The sequence below is a fragment of the Mobula hypostoma genome, chromosome 13, assembly GCF_963921235.1.
Source record: "Mobula hypostoma chromosome 13, sMobHyp1.1, whole genome shotgun sequence".
Classification (NCBI taxonomy): domain Eukaryota; kingdom Metazoa; phylum Chordata; class Chondrichthyes; order Myliobatiformes; family Myliobatidae; genus Mobula; species Mobula hypostoma.
The window spans coordinates 23,494,836-23,515,418 of record NC_086109.1 but is presented as its reverse complement, the minus strand read 5'-3'; the positions used below and the strand labels follow the sequence as shown (position 1 = coordinate 23,515,418).

The window sequence follows — 20,583 nt, the reverse complement described above, 5'->3', positions numbered from 1 at the left end:
CTGAGCCTGGTGGTTTGAGTCCTAAGGAGAGTATGAGACTGCTGTCCCTGGAAGAAAGGAGGGACGTAAATGAAGTGGGTGGTCACAGTCTTTTTCCAGGACAGTGCAGTCTCTAACTGGGGATTGTAGTCTTAAAGGGAAAGAGGAATGTTTTAAAGGGGATCCAATGGCAAGATTTTCCAGGGAGTGTTAGATATATGGAACCGACTGCCAGAGGTGGATACAATGACAGTACTTAAAGACTTTGGGACAGGTTCACGGATAGGAAAGATTTAGAGTATATGAGCCAAATGCAGGCAAATGGGATAGCTCACAAAGGCTCCTTTGTCAGTATGGATGAGTTGGGCCAAGAGTCAACTTTCCTACTGTATACCTCTATGTGATCATGACTGAAAAAACCGCTTCAGAAATCATAGTTGAAATACCAGTTTTACCTAGGATATCAGGCAGAATTTGCCTGCACTTTTTCCAAATAGTGCTGCCATCATGTCAACTGAGAAGGTAAACTGGCCTCAGATTCACATTGGATTGGATAGGAGACACCCCAACACCACCTTTTGCACCGGAGTTTTGGCCAGGATTATGTGTTCAGGTTTCTGGAATGGCATTGAATCCACAACATTTGGCCCAGAAGGAACACTCTTACCACTAACATCCTCCGCTTCCTTTCCTCACCTGAATGCGAAACCGCAGCTGGTTGTTGGTGACTTCCAGCCTCCTTGACTGGCCCTCCATCTCTCTGGTTCTTTGCTGCTCCTTCTGGAGTCGTTTGATGTACTCGACCGAGGCTTTCAGTATCGTCCCCTTATTCCAACGAACATCCCTGTGGCAGCAACAGAGGGGATCTCAACGCCGGTAGGAAATGCGGGAACGGCACGATAGTGTAGCTTTTACAGCACCAGTGACCCAGGTTCAATTCCACTGCTGTCTGCAAGGAGTTTGTACGTCCTCCTCGTGACCACTTGGGTTTCCTCCGTGTGCTCCAGTTTCCTCCCACATTCCAAAGACATAAGGGTCAGTAGGTTAATTGGTCACATGGGTCTAAATGGGTGGCAAGGGCTTGTTGGGTCACAAGGGCCTGTTACCGTGCTGTAGATAGATAGACAGACAGCCGGATGGACACATAAATAGATAGAATATAGGGTAACAGACACAGACTGCCTAACTAACAGATGCATAATGACTTCAATCCATAAAATGATAGTACACTTACAATCTAGTCCTTTTTCATATATCACCATCTTAGAGCAGAGGAGGCAATGTGACTAAATAACTGAATCCTAACACACTTGCGACTTATACATGACTAGTGATGGGAAGCCATGAAGTACTGAAGCAGGCTGAGGAACAGATTTTGTGGTCTGCATTATTTACATGGGTAGGTGGGGGACAGCGACGAGCAGATCTCACAGAAGCCTCGCCCATTCTGTGTAAAACCTGAAACAAAAACAGGGAACGTGGTACTGAGTTACTCTGGGGTGCCTCCCTGACCCCAATATAACTGCTCAAAGGTGACAGTGGGTGACTTAATGTAACTAAATCCCATTTTAACAAACACCATTTAAAACAGAACACACGTAAAATGCTGCAGGAACTGCGCAGGTCAGGCAGCATCTATGGAGGGGAATAAACTGTCGGCGTTTCAGGCCAAGTCCTTCATCAGGATTGACAATTATACCCATGTGACCAATTAAATTTCCAACCCATACGTTTTTTGGAATGTGGGAGGAAACTGGAACCCGGATTGCATGTGTCCCTTTAGATTTCCAGCAGCTGCAGAATCTCTTGACTTTTTAATTTTTAAAACAGAGTATCTTTTAATGTTGATGTACACAACTGGGTGATAATTTAGAATATAAAACCCCTCAACTTCATTCTATCATTGTTTTCCCTTGTACTACCTCAATGCACTATGTAATGGAATAATCTGTACAGACAGTATGCAGGACATGTTTTTCATTTGACCATGGTACATGTGACAATACCAAACCAACTTTTTTTTTAACCAATTTACCCTACTCTATTTCTCTGAAACAGACCAAGGGAGCCAGGGTAAACCAGGCAAGAAACTCACTCTCATCCACATTGCTGATAATGTTTGAAATTCAAAAAAACTTGACAAAGGTCATCTAAAAAGGCAAGTAGCCATCTCAGTGTAAAGAGAAAATAGTCATCTCATTATCATTGGTCTGTCTGTAGTATCACTTCCTCTGGCTGGGGCTATCCCTCACGCGGCATTACTATCAGCTGAGCCATTTATACAATCCCCTCATTGAAGAATATTGTGAAGAATATTATTGAAGAATATTGTAAAATACTGTTTACGCCGTAGTTAATCTCTGCTGCAACTGACTCAATACTACAGAGGGAGCTTTACACTTATCTAATACATGTGGTTATTGACCTCAGAAAGGTTAACCGACTCCACAAACGCCACACCTAACCCGAGTTTGTTTGATGGGATAGTACAGAGAGAACGTTTTAAATATCTTCATGTTCTCTATATCATTTGTTCAGTGTTTCTGTTATTTGCACAATTTGTTCATTTTTTTCACATATTGGATATTTGTTATAGAGCCATAGAAAAGTACAGCAGAAAATAGGCCCTTGGCCCATCTAGTCCATGCCAACCCATTTAAACTGCCTACTCCCATCGACCTGCACTGGGACCATAGCCCTCCACACCCCTACAATCCATGTACTTATCCAAACTTCTCTTGAACGTTGAAATCAAGCTTGTGCTAGCAGCTCGTTCCACACTCTCATGACCTTCTGAATAAAGAAATTTCTCCTCACATTCTCCTTAAAAGTTCCACCTTTCTCCTTTCACCCATGACCTCTAGTTGCAGTCCCACCCAACCTCAGTGGAAAAAAGCCTACTTGCATTTACCCTATCTAAACACTCATTATCTTGTATACCTCTATCAAATCTCCTCTTTCTTCTAAGGTCCAACAAATAATGTCCTAACCTATCAAGGCTGTATGTGGTATACATACTTTGACAATAAATGTTCTTTGAGTGATCTATTGCATCACAAAGTGGATAATATTATGCAACATGATTCCATGAAGAGAAGAAAAACAATATTTGAAAAAAAAAATGCACTAATGAAAAACCAACAGGGCAACTATTTGGGATAAAAAAATATCTCCAATGTGGACTTTAAAATTCTGCACCATGATTTAATTTATCTGATACAGACTACAAATGTTCAAAGCAAAATATTGGAAAGTTCTGTTTCATTGTATGCATATCAAATACCAACAGGATAGATAATGTTTGACAAAACACAATTATCATTCAAACAAACACATACATTATGACTTAGGTCAGGTATTTGAGAAGGGATTTATGTCTTGAGAGAGCTTTGATAAATCAGTTTGATACAAATCAGTTTGCTGCATTGTTAGACTAATTTCTTATTAAGCTCTACTGAGCAGTGTAAACAATTTTATGCATTATGTTCACCACATTTTAACCCAACTCCCTTTTAATCATTGATTTAACGTCTCTATGTAAAGTCATAGATTAGGAATCTAGAAGCAATGTAGGCAGTAAGATGAGACTCTAAGGAAGATTACCAATGAAACTTTGGAATAATGGTATAGGTATAGATTTGGACCAAAATTACTAAAGGCTCTCATTGTGCTGTAACCATAAATACGAAAAGGTACTACAGGACAGAATCGATTGACTCAGTGCCAGGATGTGCCAGAATATGTGATGGGACAGGATGTCAATGGGAATGGATTGTTCTTCTTAGGCAGGAACAGCTCTTTTGATTATTGGCAAGTGAGGAAGATGATATATCCTCAAACAGAAAACATCCAACTCAAAGCAGCAAGTGCATTTGATAAAGGTAGCACTAACAGTAGTAAAAATAAATAACTGAAAATAAGGTCTACTCACAGGTCATTGGACTTTGGGATTAACAGTCCCAATTCTTTTATCCGATCATTGATGTTAAACCTTCGCCTGCGCTCAACTGGTGGAAAAATTGAAGCCAATGTGAATGTGAAGACAGTTTACAACAAATTTTTGTAATAATGTTGCTATTTCTGAAAAATATTTTCCAGTTCCTTCGCAAAGGGTCATGCACTAAGCCTGGGAGATTGAAGAAACAGAAAACCAGATCACACATGCTCACCGCTATCACGGTCCACACAGCAGAAAATAGGAAGTCAAACCTTCCTCCTTCTGCAGGGAAGCATACCACTCTCCAGTGCACAAGTCCAATGGGAAGTGACAGTACCCACCAGAATATCAATTCAAAATGTTCAGCTCTCGCCACACCCCTCCAAATTTTGTCTCATTCTCTCCCGTCTTCAACTATTCTCAGAGTCACACCCATCCCCAAGCAAAACTCCCACCTGACAATGAGCTTCAGAACAGGACTAAAAAAAAGTATAGTAAAACAATCAAACAAGCCTGATAGTAATAGAACAGCATTGCAAGCTGCAAACACACCTAGAAATCTCAGAGCTCTCTAGCCCCAGGTGGTTTTCAATATCAGCCATCTGCCTCATGCTCAGAGCCAGTAGGAAAGGTATCAAAGCAACTGAGACTGAAGATACAGAGTAATACCTCCTACCATAAGGCAATAGAAGGAGAGTAGGTTTCCATAAAATACTGATACTTTGGGCTTTGGGGCAGGGATAGGCTCCAGGATTCCACCTGAAGTTCAAGGCATCATCTTCTGCTTGTCCTATCTCTTAAGGAATCCCAAAAACAAAACCTTATTCACCTCACTCCCTTCAAGTCACTGTTTATTCAGCCCGCAGGTGTGGGTTTCAGTTTTAACCCCTAAACCATTACATGCTGGGCTGCCTGAATCATCCCACTCAAAATTTCATCAGCTGAAATCAAGCCAAAAGCCATAGCCTTGTTTAAGTTAAGAACCAGCTACTTTCTGTAAGAATCTGAGTGTCTTCGAGACTAGCCAAGGAGAAGCACCAATACAGCATAGCCTCAAATTCATGACTGAACTCACCCAATCTGCATCCCCACCTTGTGCGCTGAGCAGAGGGGCAATGAAAGACAGAGCTAAAGTCAATCAAATTACGAGGAGAGACAGGCTGCAGGAGCGCAAGGCACGATTTGAAGGAATGGTTACTCACTGAGGTTGTGATTGTCTTTCTTCTGTCGCTCTTTAGCCAATGCTCGCACTTCTGATTCTAGCCAAAAACAAAGTCGACCGATCAGAACAGTTAGAGAAAATGCTGCCAGGCAGTGGCATCGGGTAACTCAGAATTAGTTCAAAGCCACGCTTTCAGGGACAACTCTTCTTTGTTCAGGAAAGGTGCTCAAAATCAGGGCATGCTGAGTTAGAATAAATGAGGAAAAACAGTAGCCAGTGGCAACTGGATGAACAATCAAAGTTTGCAAATACAAAAAGATTATAAAATATCAGAAGGGAGGATGAGAACCAGATTTTTTGCAAGGCAAGTTCTAATCTGCCTGAAAGCATGGTAGAAGAAGATTCAACGGCAACTTTCGAAAGGCAGTTGGCTAAATAATGCTGCACATGATGAATTTGCTTTATCACTTTTTGATTGTACTCTAAAACCATTGTTGGCCACCCTATGCTTTTTATACAGTCCCATAAAAATTGATGTCATCAATTGCACTCTTCATGTGTTTAACTCCGCACTTAGTGAGTTTTAAAATATTCTGTTACAAGGTCTCACGGATATCTACAGTTAACTGAATATTTGGCTTTCTAATGCAAAATATCAACAAGGATATGGGCAGAAAGATGAGACAAATGAAACTGATTCGAACAATTTCAAATGTCTGACACAGACAAATGGTCTCCTCCTAAGCCATATGATTCATTGAAAGGAGGAAGGAAAGCCTCTTGCAAGACTACTTTCTGTTCCAGTATCCCTAGATATGCTACATACTTAGGTCAAGGTCAGCTGATTTCCAACCCACTCCAAGGCCTGAATGCGCTCATGTCTCCCACTGCAATATATGCAAGTACTCTGGGACACAAAGCCTCTCTCTCAGTAACAACCCCAAAGAGGCCTAACACACAAACAATGAACATTCTATTCATACAAGGGCAGATATGAGGAGGAAACAAAGCTTATTTTGGAGAAAAATAGGGAGGAGAGAGAGCCCAGAATCTAGAAACTGCTGCTTTTAAATTGTGTTAAGAATGCATTAAAGATCACCCTTAAAACCATTTAGGAAAGTTCCATAAAAATCTAGATCGTCACTGTATGTACTCAGAACTTCACTATTGAGCTTCCTTTGTTAACACCAAACGAAGTCCGTTTTTGCAAATTACAGACATCCCATCCTGCAAAAACTCATTTCAGGGAGGTAGCACCATCAATTTGCGGGAGACTTCAGGGAGAGGTGGAATGTCTGCAATAGAGTAGCTCCTGAGCAGCTAGTCAGCTAGTTTAAATAATGGTAGCTATGCTAATGAACGAATGACACCTGTTAAACTCACCTCAACATGTCTTTTACAGTCTTAACCCACCATGGGCAATAGAAAAGTCACTGTTGCAAACAGTGCAGCGAGCAACACTGTCATTATTTTTGACCCCTATTAGACAGGGGTACACTTTAGTGTAGTCTGGGGTGACGTACGTTTTATATTTTTTTGGAACACTCTGCCATGCCGCGCTGTCGCTCTCTCTCTCGCGCTATCTCTCGCTTGCTTTCTTTCTCACGCTCTCACTTGCTACCTCTCTCGCGCTCTCTCTCTCACTCGCGCGCTCTCACTTGCTTTCTCTCTCGCACGTGCGCTCTCTCATGGTCGCTCTCGCGCTCTCTCTTGCTTTCTCTCGCTCGCTCGCTCTCAAAAAATTTGATTTCCGTGATATTGTATATAATTTGCGGGCATCAGGGAGCCACTATTCATATGTGGGAGACTCCCGGAACTTCTGGGAGAGGTAGGATGTCTGAAATTGTTATTACAAGTTTTCACTGAGACCTAGTTGCAGGCTACTGGTTCAAAGTTCAAAGTAAGTTTATTATTAAAGTACATACATGTCATCATATGCTACCTTGAGTCAATTTCTGCAGGCATTTACAGGAAAATAAACGAATAGTTTATGAAAAGCTATACGTAACAAAGGCTGACAAACAAACAACGAACAAAAGAGTTTGGCAGTTTCATCTCCAATCGTAGGAAGGGATGAATCTCAAAACAGACACACTCTTCCAGTTAACAAGGAGAGTTGCCACTTGATGACTTGAAGGTGCATTGTTGAGACAGGAGTGTGAGAATTTTCTTGGGGAAGAGGGGAGAGGGGCAGTCTAGTGAGGAATATGAGATATTTTATCCAGGATATGTTCCATACAAGTCCTTCAGGGCCATAGGTTAGTATTCCAGGTAGAAGACTGCAGCCTCTGAACACCTGCAGTCTGGGAAAATCTACAGTGCTGACAAATCCCTAAGCTTGTTCTACCGTGTCCTACATGCTGAAGGAAAATTTGATGAAGTCTCTCCTCAAATATGAAGTTTGAAGATATAATTATATATATATATATATATATATATATATATACACACACACATACACACACACACACACACACACACACACACACCACAAGATATAAGAGAAGAATTAGGCCATTTGCCTAAGAATATATATATAGCAGAAATTGACAGATTCTTGACTTGCAAGGGGGGTTAAGGGTTATGGGAAGAAGGCAAAAGAATGGGGTCAGAAGAATAAAAATAATCCATGATTGGATGATGGAGCAGGCTCAATGGGCTGAATGGCCTAATTCTGCTCCTATATCTAATTTTCTGTGGTGTGGGTGAGTGAGAGTCATGTGGTCAAACTCAACAGGAATAACCTGGAATGATCCGAAGCTGAGAATGACTATAATAATGACCATCATGGGTAATGCAGACCAGGCATGTATTTGGGGAAGGTACATATATGGAGTCCTGTAACAGAGAAATAGTCTCTTTTCCCCACCATCCCTGCCGGCCGGCTGGTGGCGCAGTGAGATCAGTGCTGGACTCCGGAGCGAAGGTTCCTGAGTTCGAACCCAGGTCAGGCCACCCCCGAGCACGCTTTCCATCCGTGCCGGGTTGAGCGTCAAGCTAGCCACTCGGCCTCGTAAAAAATACAAGGGTCGAGTCAGGAACGTTCATAACGTGACCCGGTTAACCCTGACACCACGTGCCAGACAAGAATGGCTGAATGTCTGGTATGACGCGCGTAAAAAAAAAACCGTCCCTGCCAACCATAATGTGAGACAGTGCCTATGCTCACAGAGAGCACGAATGTAACTTGAGTTTTGGCCCCTCCTTTGGCAACGTTTCAGGGGAAACAGATCCAGCTAAACCTCATCAAATACAAACAACAGTGAGGATGAGAATCACTGTGGAAACAAATTCTGGGTAGCGTCATGTTGCTGATGTCATCTGAGGGAATTTGGTGTTAGAAAAAAGGCTGTCGGGCAAATAAAAACCTCAAGAAAAACTTCCCAATGAGCAAGAAATGGGTGAAATGGTGCTTTAATCATGGCCGGGTCGATATTAAAGTTTTGGAAGATGGGAGTAGCTGCAGAAAGGAAATCTTACATTAGGAGTTCCGAATTGCAGAGGAAGATTAGGAAGCAAGAAGAGACACAACTTAGCAGGTGGATTTCAAGTCAAGTCAAAGTCAAGTCACTTTTATTGTCATTTCAACCATAACTGCTGGTACAGTACACAGTAAAAACGAAACAACAATCCTCCAGGACCATGGTGCTACATGAAACAACACAAAACTACAACAGACTACATGAAACAACACAAAACTACATTAGATTTCAGGCCTACACGGGACTACATAAAGTGCACAAAACAGTGCAAGACACAGTAAAGGACAACTTACAATATAATAATAAATTATGTAAATGTAAACGTAAACAATGTTTTAACAGGAATTGAGAAAGAAATGAGCAAAAATTGCAAAGAGGGTGGAGTGGTGTTCACTTGAGTGTGTGTGTGTGTGTGTGTGTGTGTGTCTGTGTCTGTGTGTGTACGTGTCTGTGTCTGTGTCTGTGTCTGTGTAGGTTGGTGTCAGACTAGACTCTGGGAATTGAGTGGTCTAATAGCTTGGGGGAAGAAACTGTTGCACAGTCTGGTCGTGAGAGCCCGAATGCTTCGGTACCTTTTGCCAGATGTCAGGAGGGAAAAGAGTTTGTATGAGGGGTGCATGGGGTCCTTCATAATGCTGTTGGCTTTGTGGTTGAAATATGGAACACGCTATCTGAAAAGGTGGTGGAGGTAGCCACTCTCACACAATATAATGCATCTGAATGAGCACTTAAAGCTCCAAGGTATTGAAAGCTATGAACCAAGTCTGGCAAATGGCATTAATGATGTCAGTATGCATAGACGTTGGTCTGATTCTATGAAGTCTAATTATGTGAAAAAGATTTTTGATCTAGAATATTAACTCAGCTTCAGAGTTCAGCCACACTTTGTGCAAAATTATAAAGAGTTTGCTTTTAATCATCTCTTCTAATGACTGCCGATTAATTGTTACAGAATACATATATATGCCTTGAAAAAGCATGTGGGAAAGAAAAGATTCCAGAATCGGAATGCCAGCGAGACTCAGTCAGAGAAGGAATGATAAAAACAGATTATTTTTTTAAAAAATGATAGAAGTCAAGCACAATGCAGCTTATCATTTCAAATGATACATTGGAGTTTCAAGATTGTTTTAATGTCATTTCCAGGACACAAATGTGAAGGAGAACAAAATAATAAAAAGGTGCAGCATAAAAAACACAGTAAGATAAAGAACACAATCATAAAAAAAATCTATAAATACATCAGATAGCTTAAATACATAAATTGATTATATGTCCATAATGTGACACTAGGCACAGGAGCACCTGTATATGAAGTGACTCTTACAGGAAATGACAAAGTAGTGGTGGTTGGGGGTGTGGAGGGGTGGGTTAGTAGATGCAAGTGTTGATTAGCCTTACCGCTTGGGGAGAGAAACTGTTTATGAGTTTGGTGGTCCTGGTGTGAATGCTACACAGCCTCCACCCGGAAGGGAGCGAGACAAACAGTCCATGAACAGGGCGGGCGGAATCATTCATGATACTGCCAGCCTTTTTTCCGGCACCTTTCAGTATAAATGTCCTTCGTGAGGTAGGCTGGTGCAGTGGTTCATCAGGCAGCTTGACTACCCGGTGTAGAGTCTTCCTGTCCGCTGCAGTGCAGTTCCTGTACCATGTTCGGATGCTCTGCACTGCACATCTATAGAAGGATGTGAGCACTGATGTGCATAGCCCAGCTCTCGTCAGCCTCCTCACAAAGTAGAGGTGTCCTGATTGTGCAGAATGTGTTCTGGGACCATGAGAGATTGTGCAAGACGAGCAACTCCCAGGACTTTGAAGCTGCTCGCAGTTTCCACTGCTGCGCCGCTGATGTGAAGAGGGGTGCGAGTGTGTGGGTTACCCTGGGCTGATAACCATCTCCTTTGTCTTGCTGACATTGAGGAAGAGGTTATTTGCCTGGCACCAGGCCTCAAGCCTGGAAGAACATTATTATATATTGCATATTGGAAAATGAATCTCAAGGTAGTAGATAGTCACGTACATATATTCTGATAATGAACTTACTGTGGTGGAGAAAAGGTGTCAAGAAAATAGGAATGAGGTGCATCAAAGAGGGAGCAAAAGGCTGATTAGGGTAAAAGGTTGTTAGACACACTGGCTAAAGTCTGAGGTTTACCAGACAGGAGACCCACTGGACACACAGGCAGAAAACCGCATGGGTAAACCATGGGAAAGCTGGGGGACTTAGAAAGTAACTGGAAACCACCCAGCAGGTAAGTCAGCATCTATGGGTAGGGAAGCCAGGTTAGCAGTGCAAGGGGAATGAGTGAGGCGAGTGTATAGTGAGGAGCAAGGGGAGCAGAGGGGTGCGAGGGGTAAGGGAGCAGAGGGTGCAGTAAAGGACAAGGGAACAGTGAGGGTCAACGGGGTTACGGATAGGTGAGGGTTGAAGAGGAAGAGGGAGCTGTGAGGGGCAGGGGAGCTAAGGGTGCAGTAAAGGACAAGGGAGTGAAGGATGAGGGAGGTGAGGGAGCAGTGGGTGAAAAGGGGTTAGGGATAAATGAAGGTTGAAGTGGAGAGGGAGCTGTGAGGGGCAATAGGAGAGGGAGCAGTGAGGCACAAGGGGTGCAAGAGAGGAGTGAGGGATGAGGAAGGGTGAGGGAGCAGTGAGGAATGACGGGGTTGGGAAGAAGTGAGGGTTGAAGGGGAAGAGGGCCCTGAGGGATGAGGAGGTCAAGAGAGCAGTGAGAGATGAGACTCAGGCGAGGGTGCAAGGGAGAACTGAGTGGGCAGTGAGGAACAGGGGAGCAGAGGGAATAGTGAGGGACGATAGAGTTAAGGAGAAGTGTGGAGTGAAGGAGAGAGGAAGCAGTGAGGGGTGGGGGCTGGTAAGGTCGAGGGAACAGTGAAGGACAAGAGCAAAGTGAGGGTACACGGGAGAAGTGAGGGGTGAGGAAACAGTGAGGAAGAGGAGTTAGAGTAGAGAGAGTAGAAACAATGAACAGTGTGGGTAAATGCACCTGCAGAGAGGCAGGACTTGGGAAAGGGCACAAATCTTAAGGGCTGTGCGAGCAGTGAAAGAGTGCAGTGAGGAGTGCAAACAATGAGAGAAGCTGTGCGTGTTGTGTGGTAAAAGCAGGAAACATCTGTGAGCTGAGAGAAGAGAGGGCGGAGGTGAACGTTACGGTAAACTGAGGCTCATTTAGTGTTTGATCAATAATTTAGAATTTGCAAAAGCTCTTTCCAAACCAGATCAGTAGTAACCCAAGCCCAACATTAGGGAAAATCACGGCAATATTACTGCAAAGTCAGCAGAGGGTGCATATTTAGTGACTGGGCATTTTGTTGCTTCAGCTACTGAGGCCTAGTGTTAGTTGGAGTGCTGTCCCTCTGGGGAAAGGCCCAGACCAGCCTACATTCAATGCTTTACTATAGCAACCACTGTGTGTTCAGAATGTTGGGACTGAGGATCAATAAGTTTTGAAGAGAAATCAATCCTTCACAGCCTGTTTCTGGAAAAGCAGCCATTCCAAGTGCTGCAAGAAAGGCACTCAGTCCACAGGGTGGTGCTGCTGCTTAATTTTACCCAAAATTTTGGAGGCTCCAAAGCCTTGATCATCAATTCAGGGGAGCAGGTCGGAGAAATAAGGTCTTGCACTGGGGTGGAAGGGTCATTGGCAGCAGAGGAAGATGATTTGACTCACCTCTGAACAAAAAAATACACATGCATTCCCATCAGAAGGCATTCTCGGCATTATTATATGATGTGCACACAGTGAGAGTGATTGAAAGGACACTGGATAACTTGGAAGAATGAAGGGGATGTAGCAGAGGTGTTTAAAAGCATGAAGGGTTTTGACAGAATAAATACAGCTACCTGCAGTAAAGCCAGGCAATTGACAAAAAGAGTAAAAGGGGAGTTAAAGAGAGACACAAGAGACTCCAAATACTGGAATCTGGAACAAAACAAAACAAACTGCGGGAGGAACTCCATCGCGTCAGGCAGCGTCAGTGGAAGAAAATGAACAGTGAATGTTTCGGATCAAGACCCTTCACCTGGAAGTTAAGGAGACTTTGTGTTTATCAGTCGTAGTTGACGTGGTCCAAAATTCACAGCTGTGAGAATCATGGCAGAGAAAATGTTATTTTTATATTCGAAAGGGAACTGTAACATAGCTAAATGAGAAAAATTGCAGAGTAATTGGGAAACACAAGAGCATAGTAATTGAATTGTTCTTTAAAAGAGGCAGCATTGAAAGAATGGACGAACTACCTCCTTCTGCATTATATGAATGTGGTGATCTATGTTATGGAAATTCCAGTGATTTGGTAAATTCTGATCATTTAATTTATAATACAACTTGCTCAACGCTCACAGATTATATCAGAAATTTACATTGTTAGCAAATGTTACAAAAATGAGACTTTCTTTATTGAAAAGATTAGCATTTGAACTATTCCATTGAGTTTCTGGGGCTATTAAGCACAAACAAAAAATGAGGAAATGAGGAATGAAAAGAGAAGTTGGGGGAGGATTATTAATGTAGGCGAGTTAGCAAAGGACATTGATCCAAGAAATAGGCTCAGGGAGCAACAGAGACCTATCTACTAAGAGAAATAACTGAGGGATATGGGGCTAAGGGCAAAATGAGGAAAATAAGTTGGGGTTCTCAGATATGGGAGAGGTCACATTGAGAGACACAAGAAGGTAGAAAGCGGACTTGGGGCTTTGGAAGAGAAAATGGTTGATGAATACACAGAGGAGTAAGATTTGAGAATGAGTAGGAAAGCATAAGGTGCATGGATTAATGTATCAAACACATTGAGTACAAGTTCAATAAACTCCATCAACATTATCTTGTGAAAGGACATGTTACCTGACATTTCCCTTTTAATGGCAATATTGGCAGGACATGAAGCGCTTGTAGTTGATGCAATTGCATGGCTTGTGTAGACATCCATGTGGCTGCTGGAAAGTGGTAACTAGAGGAGGAGAAATACAATTAATATAGGATACTGTATCAACATTTGCTTGATTTCGATAGGTTATGCCACAGCTACAGCACAATACCATTACAGTTTCTTGACAATCTAATCCTTTTTCCAAGCTTTTGGTCACGTACCCAAATATCTCCCTACACAGCATAATGCCTAATTTTACCTGCTTTATGCTCAGGTGAAGCATCTTTGGAAATCTACAGTACTGTGCAAAAGTCTCGCCCACATATATATAGCTAAGAAGCTTCAGACTTCTGCACAGCACTGTGCTAACTTTATGTATTGCACTGTATTGCTGCCACAAAAAAAAATCTTGACATATGTGAGCAATGATAAATCAGATTCTGTTATGGGTCTCTATTGTGGACTGAAAGTGGAAAAGGGCAGGAAGAGGGAAATCATGATTTAAAGGGGAAGGGAGAGGGGAGGGAGTAGGAAGCACCAGAGGGACATTCTGTAATGATCAATAAACCAATTACTTGGAATCAGGTGACCTTGCCTGGTGACTCAGGGTTGGGTGTGTCTGTACCCACAGCCGACCCCCACCCCTGGCATTCCTTCAGTGCCACCTGTCCACACTCCTCCCACAGTGCTCCACCCTCGCCATTCCCAACATCCTTTGCTCCCGCCAGATTTAAAAACTCACTCTCTGCTCCACGTTGACAAATACAGCTCTGTGCAAAAGTCTTAGGCACCCTAGCTATACTATAAGTATGTCCCTAAGACTTTCACAAGTACGATAGGTCTTTTTATAAATGCAGTTAATGGGCCCAATTTTTCCTAGGAAGTGTTAATCTCACTATGGTGCAAGAATGCAGTTGACCTGGTTAATCCCCCTCCACCCCAAGGAAAGTCACAGAAGCGAGTTTCATGGAGAAGATGCTGGTATGTATATAAGACAGATGCAATGTGCAAATACTGCCATCAATTAATGATCTCCCATGCGGAACTTGTTAAACCCCACACTTTTTAACAGAGGCTGTATAGAGCCCCGTGCACAAACTGTAGTTGGATGTTCAGGTAGTTCCTGCATTTATTCTCATTCTGAATGGATGTGAGCTTACTCCCAAAATGTTAGGTCCATCCAAACCTAAAATAAACATTCCTAATAATTTTTGTTAAGCTTTTCTGCAGACATCAAGACAGGAAGGCATCCGTATTAAAAAGAACAGTTTTCAACAATAAAACGTACATTCAGGAAGTAATGGGAGGCTCGGCAGGAGATGGTGAGTAAGCCATGCTTCCCTTGGGCTCAATTGCCTGTGCAGATTTCAGCTCACATTTTGTAACTTTTGACAAGATTCTCAAGAAATTGAATTGCCAAGATTTCGTATGTAGATCTTTGACCGTACATTACTGAGACCGAGCTAATTTAAAATGCAGTGTTAAGCCAAGATCGGTCTGACCAAGTTAGATGGTCAAAATCCTTTTCCAGGGTAGAAATATCACATACTAAAGGACAACACAGACAAAACGCTGGAGGAACTCAGCAGGCCAGGCAGCATCTATCGAAAAGATTAAAGAGTCGGCGTTTCGGGCTGAAACCCTTCATCAGGACATACTAAAGGGCACTGCTTTAAGGCAGGAGAAAGAAAGTTTAAAAGAGATGTACAGAACAAGTTTCTTTGACAGAGAGTGCAAGTATCTGGAACACACTACCAGGAGTAATGGTAGAAGCAGACATCATAGTGGACCTTAAGAAGCAGTTGAACAGGTAGAAGAATATACAAGGAAAGGTAGAATATGGATCATGTGTATGCAGATGTCATTAGTTTGGCTCATTAGTTTGGCATCATGGTCAGCATAGACATCATGGGCTGAATGGCCTTTTCATGTCTTGTACTGTTCTATGCTCTCCAATCTGATCTACCAAAAGGATGTAAAAAAAAATCCTGTTGCACTATTCAAAAGCCTAAGTATCCTGTCCAATATCACTTAAAATTAACTGGTCACTATTACATTCAGAATTGTTGAATTTTGCTTGGACCCAAAGCGGGCAAACCCCAGGTCATTATCTCAATACAATGAAGCTGTAACTCTACACAGTTTCCCTAAAAACTGTGACACCTTGCCTGCATCATTCGTACATCTACAGAGTGCTTAAACCCAAAAGAGATGGAGATACGGGTGAAGGCACAGCATGATGATTTTCAGTGGGAAGTGATAACTTTTGGGCTCATTTGCATGAGCAAATTGGGGAACCTTTCACTGGAAATGAGAAAGTTAAGTTGAGACTTGATGGTAATATTCACAATACTGAATCTGATGGTCAATAAGGTGGATTCAGAGAAAATATAGATATATTTCATAGAGATGATTACTCCACTCCTGGGCGGGGGTGTCAGCAAGTAAACATGGTCAGTAATAAATTCAATGTGCAATTAAAGAGAAGCACCTTCACATGAAGAATGGTGAGAACAGAAACTCACTATTACAGAAATAATTACTACAGATCTATTTAAGGAATAGCTGAAGATGCAGAAAATTTGACAAAATGAAGTTGGAAGGTAACGTGTATTGTAAACTCTATCAATGGCTAACTGAACATGTTACTTGGCCAAAGGAAATATACAATTTTCTGTGGAGTCAATCAGACCTTCAAGCCTTATCTTCCCACCTTTGATGGGGCACCACCTGCTTTATCAGTTCCAAAAGGACCTCCAAACCTGCCTGAAAGTAAACTCTAGATAAAGTGCACTTGGCCACATAAGGCATTAGAATTGATCATTAGAGACACCAAGGAGTTGGCCCTCAGTAATGTGGTTACACCAAGATACAAGTGAGTTCTTATTACAGCAGATTAGCAGATACTTTCAACTCAGAATCCACTCATCAGGAAGATAACCTGAACCCATTCAGTATCCATCCACATTAGAAGCCACCAGTTCCGAAAAGCACCAAACTGTTTCCTGCAAGTACTTGAACCTACGGTGACTACACTTCTGAGGTTAATCATACACCCTTCAATTTCTGTAAAATTGTCTTGTACTATTCCCAGGAACTTCTTACTTTCAATCTCAAGCTTTCAGGAGTCTCCTCTTGAATTGCTATGTTGTGTCTGACCTTTCTACATAGTTTAATCATTCCTTCAATGGCAAGACTGGCTTGTGGGGACAAGGACACATTCCACCTCTCAAGTCTGTTCCATTGATAAACTGGAATGTAGACAATCTGAATGTTAATCCATCAAAGTGTCTTAGTTCTGTATCTCTTCATATCCTTGCACAATCTTTTGGAAGAGACATTCTAAATTTCACAGCTTTCATGGGGATAATTGAATGCAGACATCACACCAGTCCTACCACAGAAATTTCAAGTTAATCTCCCTTGTCCTGAACTCCCTTTAGAAGGGAATTTGAATCTATCAGCACTTCAATTATCCCATATACCTCCATATCGGCCCTTTATTTTCTAAACTGCCTGGAATATAATTCAATCAAAGTTCAAGTTCAAAGCAAAATTTATTATCACAATACATACATATTACCATATACTACCTGGAGATTCATTTTCTTGCAGGAATTTACATGAAAATAAAGAAATACAATAGAATTCATGAAAAAACTATACATAAACAAAGTGACACGCACAAAATGCTGGAGGAACTCAGCAGGCAGGCAGCATCTATGGAAAAGAGTAAACAGTCGATGTTTCGGGCCAAGATCCTTCATCAGGTATAAGCAATGACCAAAAACAACCAATGTGGAAAAAACAAATTTCACAAATAAAAAAAGTCTTTGTAATTTAACCCTTTTATACCTTTATTACTCCGCATGGCACTCCCTCAAGTATCCATCCGAAGTGACCAGAGCTAAATGCAAATTTCCATTTGCAGTCCAGCTAGAGTTCTGCACAACTGTAGAATTATTTCTTCCCTATTTACACTTGAACTGGGAAGAGGAAGCATACCTGCTCTAGATCCACATGAGGGTCAGTATCTTCAAGGAGAAACAGATTATGACACAGACTCAGATCTAAGTTTTGTCTGAACTCCATGAAAGATGATGACACAGCACACAGCAGTGAACTGTAAAAAAGTTCATCCATCACATTCTTTTACAACACAGTGCTCCAAGGACAGCTGCAAGTGCATGGTTTTAGGCTGTGATAAGCCATCAGATAACTATACAGTTTCTCAAAAACTAGGTTAATGACTGTGTAAATGGTTAGCTAGGAAGGAATATTAAGGCAATCAACTGGATTGGACAAGAAAGAAGTAAACCTTCCTATTGGCATTTGGAGTTCTTATGTGTAAAAAGAACTGGTGCATCTGTGTTTGTATGTGCATCTCTCTCTCTTAATTTCTCATCCGTCTTTGCTCTCTCTCCTTCAGTCTCTCTGACTGTTCCTGATCACATCTTTGTCTGTATTTCCCTATCTCACATCTCTCTCTCCATCATTCCACTTCTGTTCCCTCTTTTTATGTCCTCCTTCCACTATCTACTTGTCTCTTCTCTGACATTTACCTGTCTCAGACCAGGGGACACAGCCTCAGAATAGAGGGCTGTCCTTTTAGAATGGAGATGAGGAGGAACTTCTTTAGCCAGAGAGTGGTGAATCTGTGGAATTTGCTGCCAAAGGTGCAGGGAGGCCAAGTCTTCATGTATATTTGAGGCAGAGGTTGACAGACTTTTGTTAATCACGGCATGAAGGGATATGGGAAAAGGCACGAGATTAGGGCTGAGAGGGAAAATGAATCAGCCATAATGAAATGGTGGGGAGTAGACTCAATGGGCCAAATGGCCTAATTCTGTTCCAATATCTTGTGGTCTTATTAACCAAGGGGTCCATGGACTCCAGGTTGGGAACTGCTGATTTAAACCTATTTCTTTCATGGTCTCACTACCTCTACATCAATATTCCTTCTCTATCTACCTTCCTCCCTTGTTATCTCTGCCTCTCCAGAGATCTCAGCTTCATTTTCTATTACACAACTACATATAATTTTACCTCCTGTCGCCAAATTAATGCTGAAAGTGCATTAGCTAATCTCCTCATAGCAAGGTTGCACAAATGGTGATAATAACCAGATGAACTAGCTAATGATGTTGAACAACTATTGGTCAGGACACCAAGGTCATCTCTGCCGCTCTTTTACAATATGATGCCACTGAATATTCAGCATTCACTGGAGAGGAAAATATAGTCTAATATTTCATCTGAAAGATAACACCATTAATGCAACACACCCTCAGCACTTGCAACATCAGCCTAGATTGTGTGTTCATGTCTCTGGAGTGGACTTGAGTACCACAAGCTTCTGACTCAGAGGTGAGTATTTGTCACTGAACTCAAGCTGTCATCTCCATAAATAAGAGAATGGAATTTAAAACAGATAAAAGATCAATTCAACACTTATCTATTGTGAAGCCTGCTGCTAAATTATGACCTCATCATACATGTTCCCTAAAGCTGCGCTGTGCTGATAAGGTTCAACTCAGCTGTGGATCAGTTTCACACAAGAATGCTATGCACCTGTTACAAAACCGATGCCTTTGCACAAAGGAAAGCAATGTAAAGACCAGGCACATTCAACAAAATTCAGAAGAATCACTACTTAAAATATCTAAATGGTGACAAAGAAACTGTGCTTCATTATCTATTCATAGTAATTACAGATTTAAGCTAGTGAACTCTGGTCTGCCCAAAGTGCAAAAGAGAACCAAAAGATGATGTTAAATCTCACACTGTGACAGAGCAATATGGGTGAGCTGAGTTGGCTAGCAGTGAGGAGGTAAACAAGAGTGTGCCGGGGGGATAAAATGAAAGCAAGCAGAGCCAATTGTGAAGAAACACAAAGCAGATTTTAAAAAAGGGCCACGGCCCGAAACGTTGACTATCTATTCACTTCCGTCAATGCTGCCTGACCTGCTGAGTTCCTCCAGCATTTCCAGTAGCTGAATATTTTCTCATGTTTAAAATAAAAATTGGATCACAGACAGAAAGAGAGCTGCAGAAAAAAGTGAAACAGAAAATTGTGAAAGAGACACAGAAACCTATCGTGGGCAGGGATGCAGAGAGTGCTAGAGATAACTGGACAGATGATCACGGTGCAGTTTTCAGACATGAACAGAAACTTCTGAATAGGAGCAAAATTGGCATGAAAATATTAAAAACTAAGAGGGTGATAGCTGTTTTCTATTTGATAGAAGTCTGGAGCACCTGCAGAGTATGAAGGACCTCAAAGGACACGGAATTCAAAGATTTAACCTTGACAATGCGCTCTCAGACTACACTGTTAGAAATACTCATTGCAATATCTCATTACTGCTTTGCCATCTTACCCGATGGAACTTGTGAGGGTTTGGTGCCTCAAGGATTGCAGCCCTGTCTTGTTCCTTCATGATCTTGTTGTCTTCGGAGACTGGCATTGCTGGGAGACCAGATGTAGTTGCCAAAAACTACAACTAACATTGGGCAAGCGGAAGAAGGAACTTTAACCTTCACCACCTCCCCCTACCATATACAAACTCACTGCCTTGCATTCACCTCTACGTCTCCCTTTTAGACTTCTACGACTTTATTGGGTGAGAAGAAACAGCGGTTAGTTTTTAGGTTGAACCTAGCAGTTTGATCACTAACCTCTGGAAGCAATGTTGTTAATGTTTACATCAGAGCCTTTCAAAACAAAACCTGAGATTAAGCAAGTCCCTGGTTCGTAAGAGGTCAAAGTTTGTGCTGAGTTAATGAGATTAGAAGCAAGGAACTATGTAAGAAATCCAGGCTCCCCTTTTTATGCCAGATCCTTTCTCCATAACATCCTGCAACCAAGCTTGCTTGAATAACAGGTGACACTTGCAATAGGCCTTTCTACATTGAAGACAAAGCACCGCCATTTTTTTCAAGATACAAGATTATTTATCACGTCGACATCAAAACACACAGTGAAATATGCTGTTGGTTTTAAAGCTAACACACATGAGCTGGGCAGGGGGCCACACTTTCTGGTGCCAACATAGCATACCCACAATTCTCAGCAGAACACAACCAGCAACAAAACAAGCCCTGTTCCTCCCTCCCACACACTCCTCTAACACCCTCACCCC

The 20,583-nt window shown here is 42.0% G+C and overlaps 1 protein-coding gene across 3 annotated transcripts in view; it reads right to left on the bottom strand.

Annotated features, from left to right (window-relative positions):
- Positions 1-20,583, bottom strand: part of tfeb (transcription factor EB) — a 161,446-nt gene that overhangs the window by 10,143 nt on the left and 130,720 nt on the right. For 2 of the 3 annotated variants that reach the window (XM_063065456.1, XM_063065457.1), the window contains 4 exons: positions 13,417-13,522; positions 5,119-5,175; positions 3,911-3,986; positions 676-823 (listed from right to left, as the gene is read on the bottom strand). In XM_063065456.1, coding sequence (XP_062921526.1) covers positions 676-823; positions 3,911-3,986; positions 5,119-5,175; positions 13,417-13,522 — 387 coding nt within the window. The remainder of the gene's footprint in view (positions 1-675; positions 824-3,910; positions 3,987-5,118; positions 5,176-13,416; positions 13,523-20,583) is intronic. The other variant, XM_063065458.1, reaches the window with a different exon arrangement.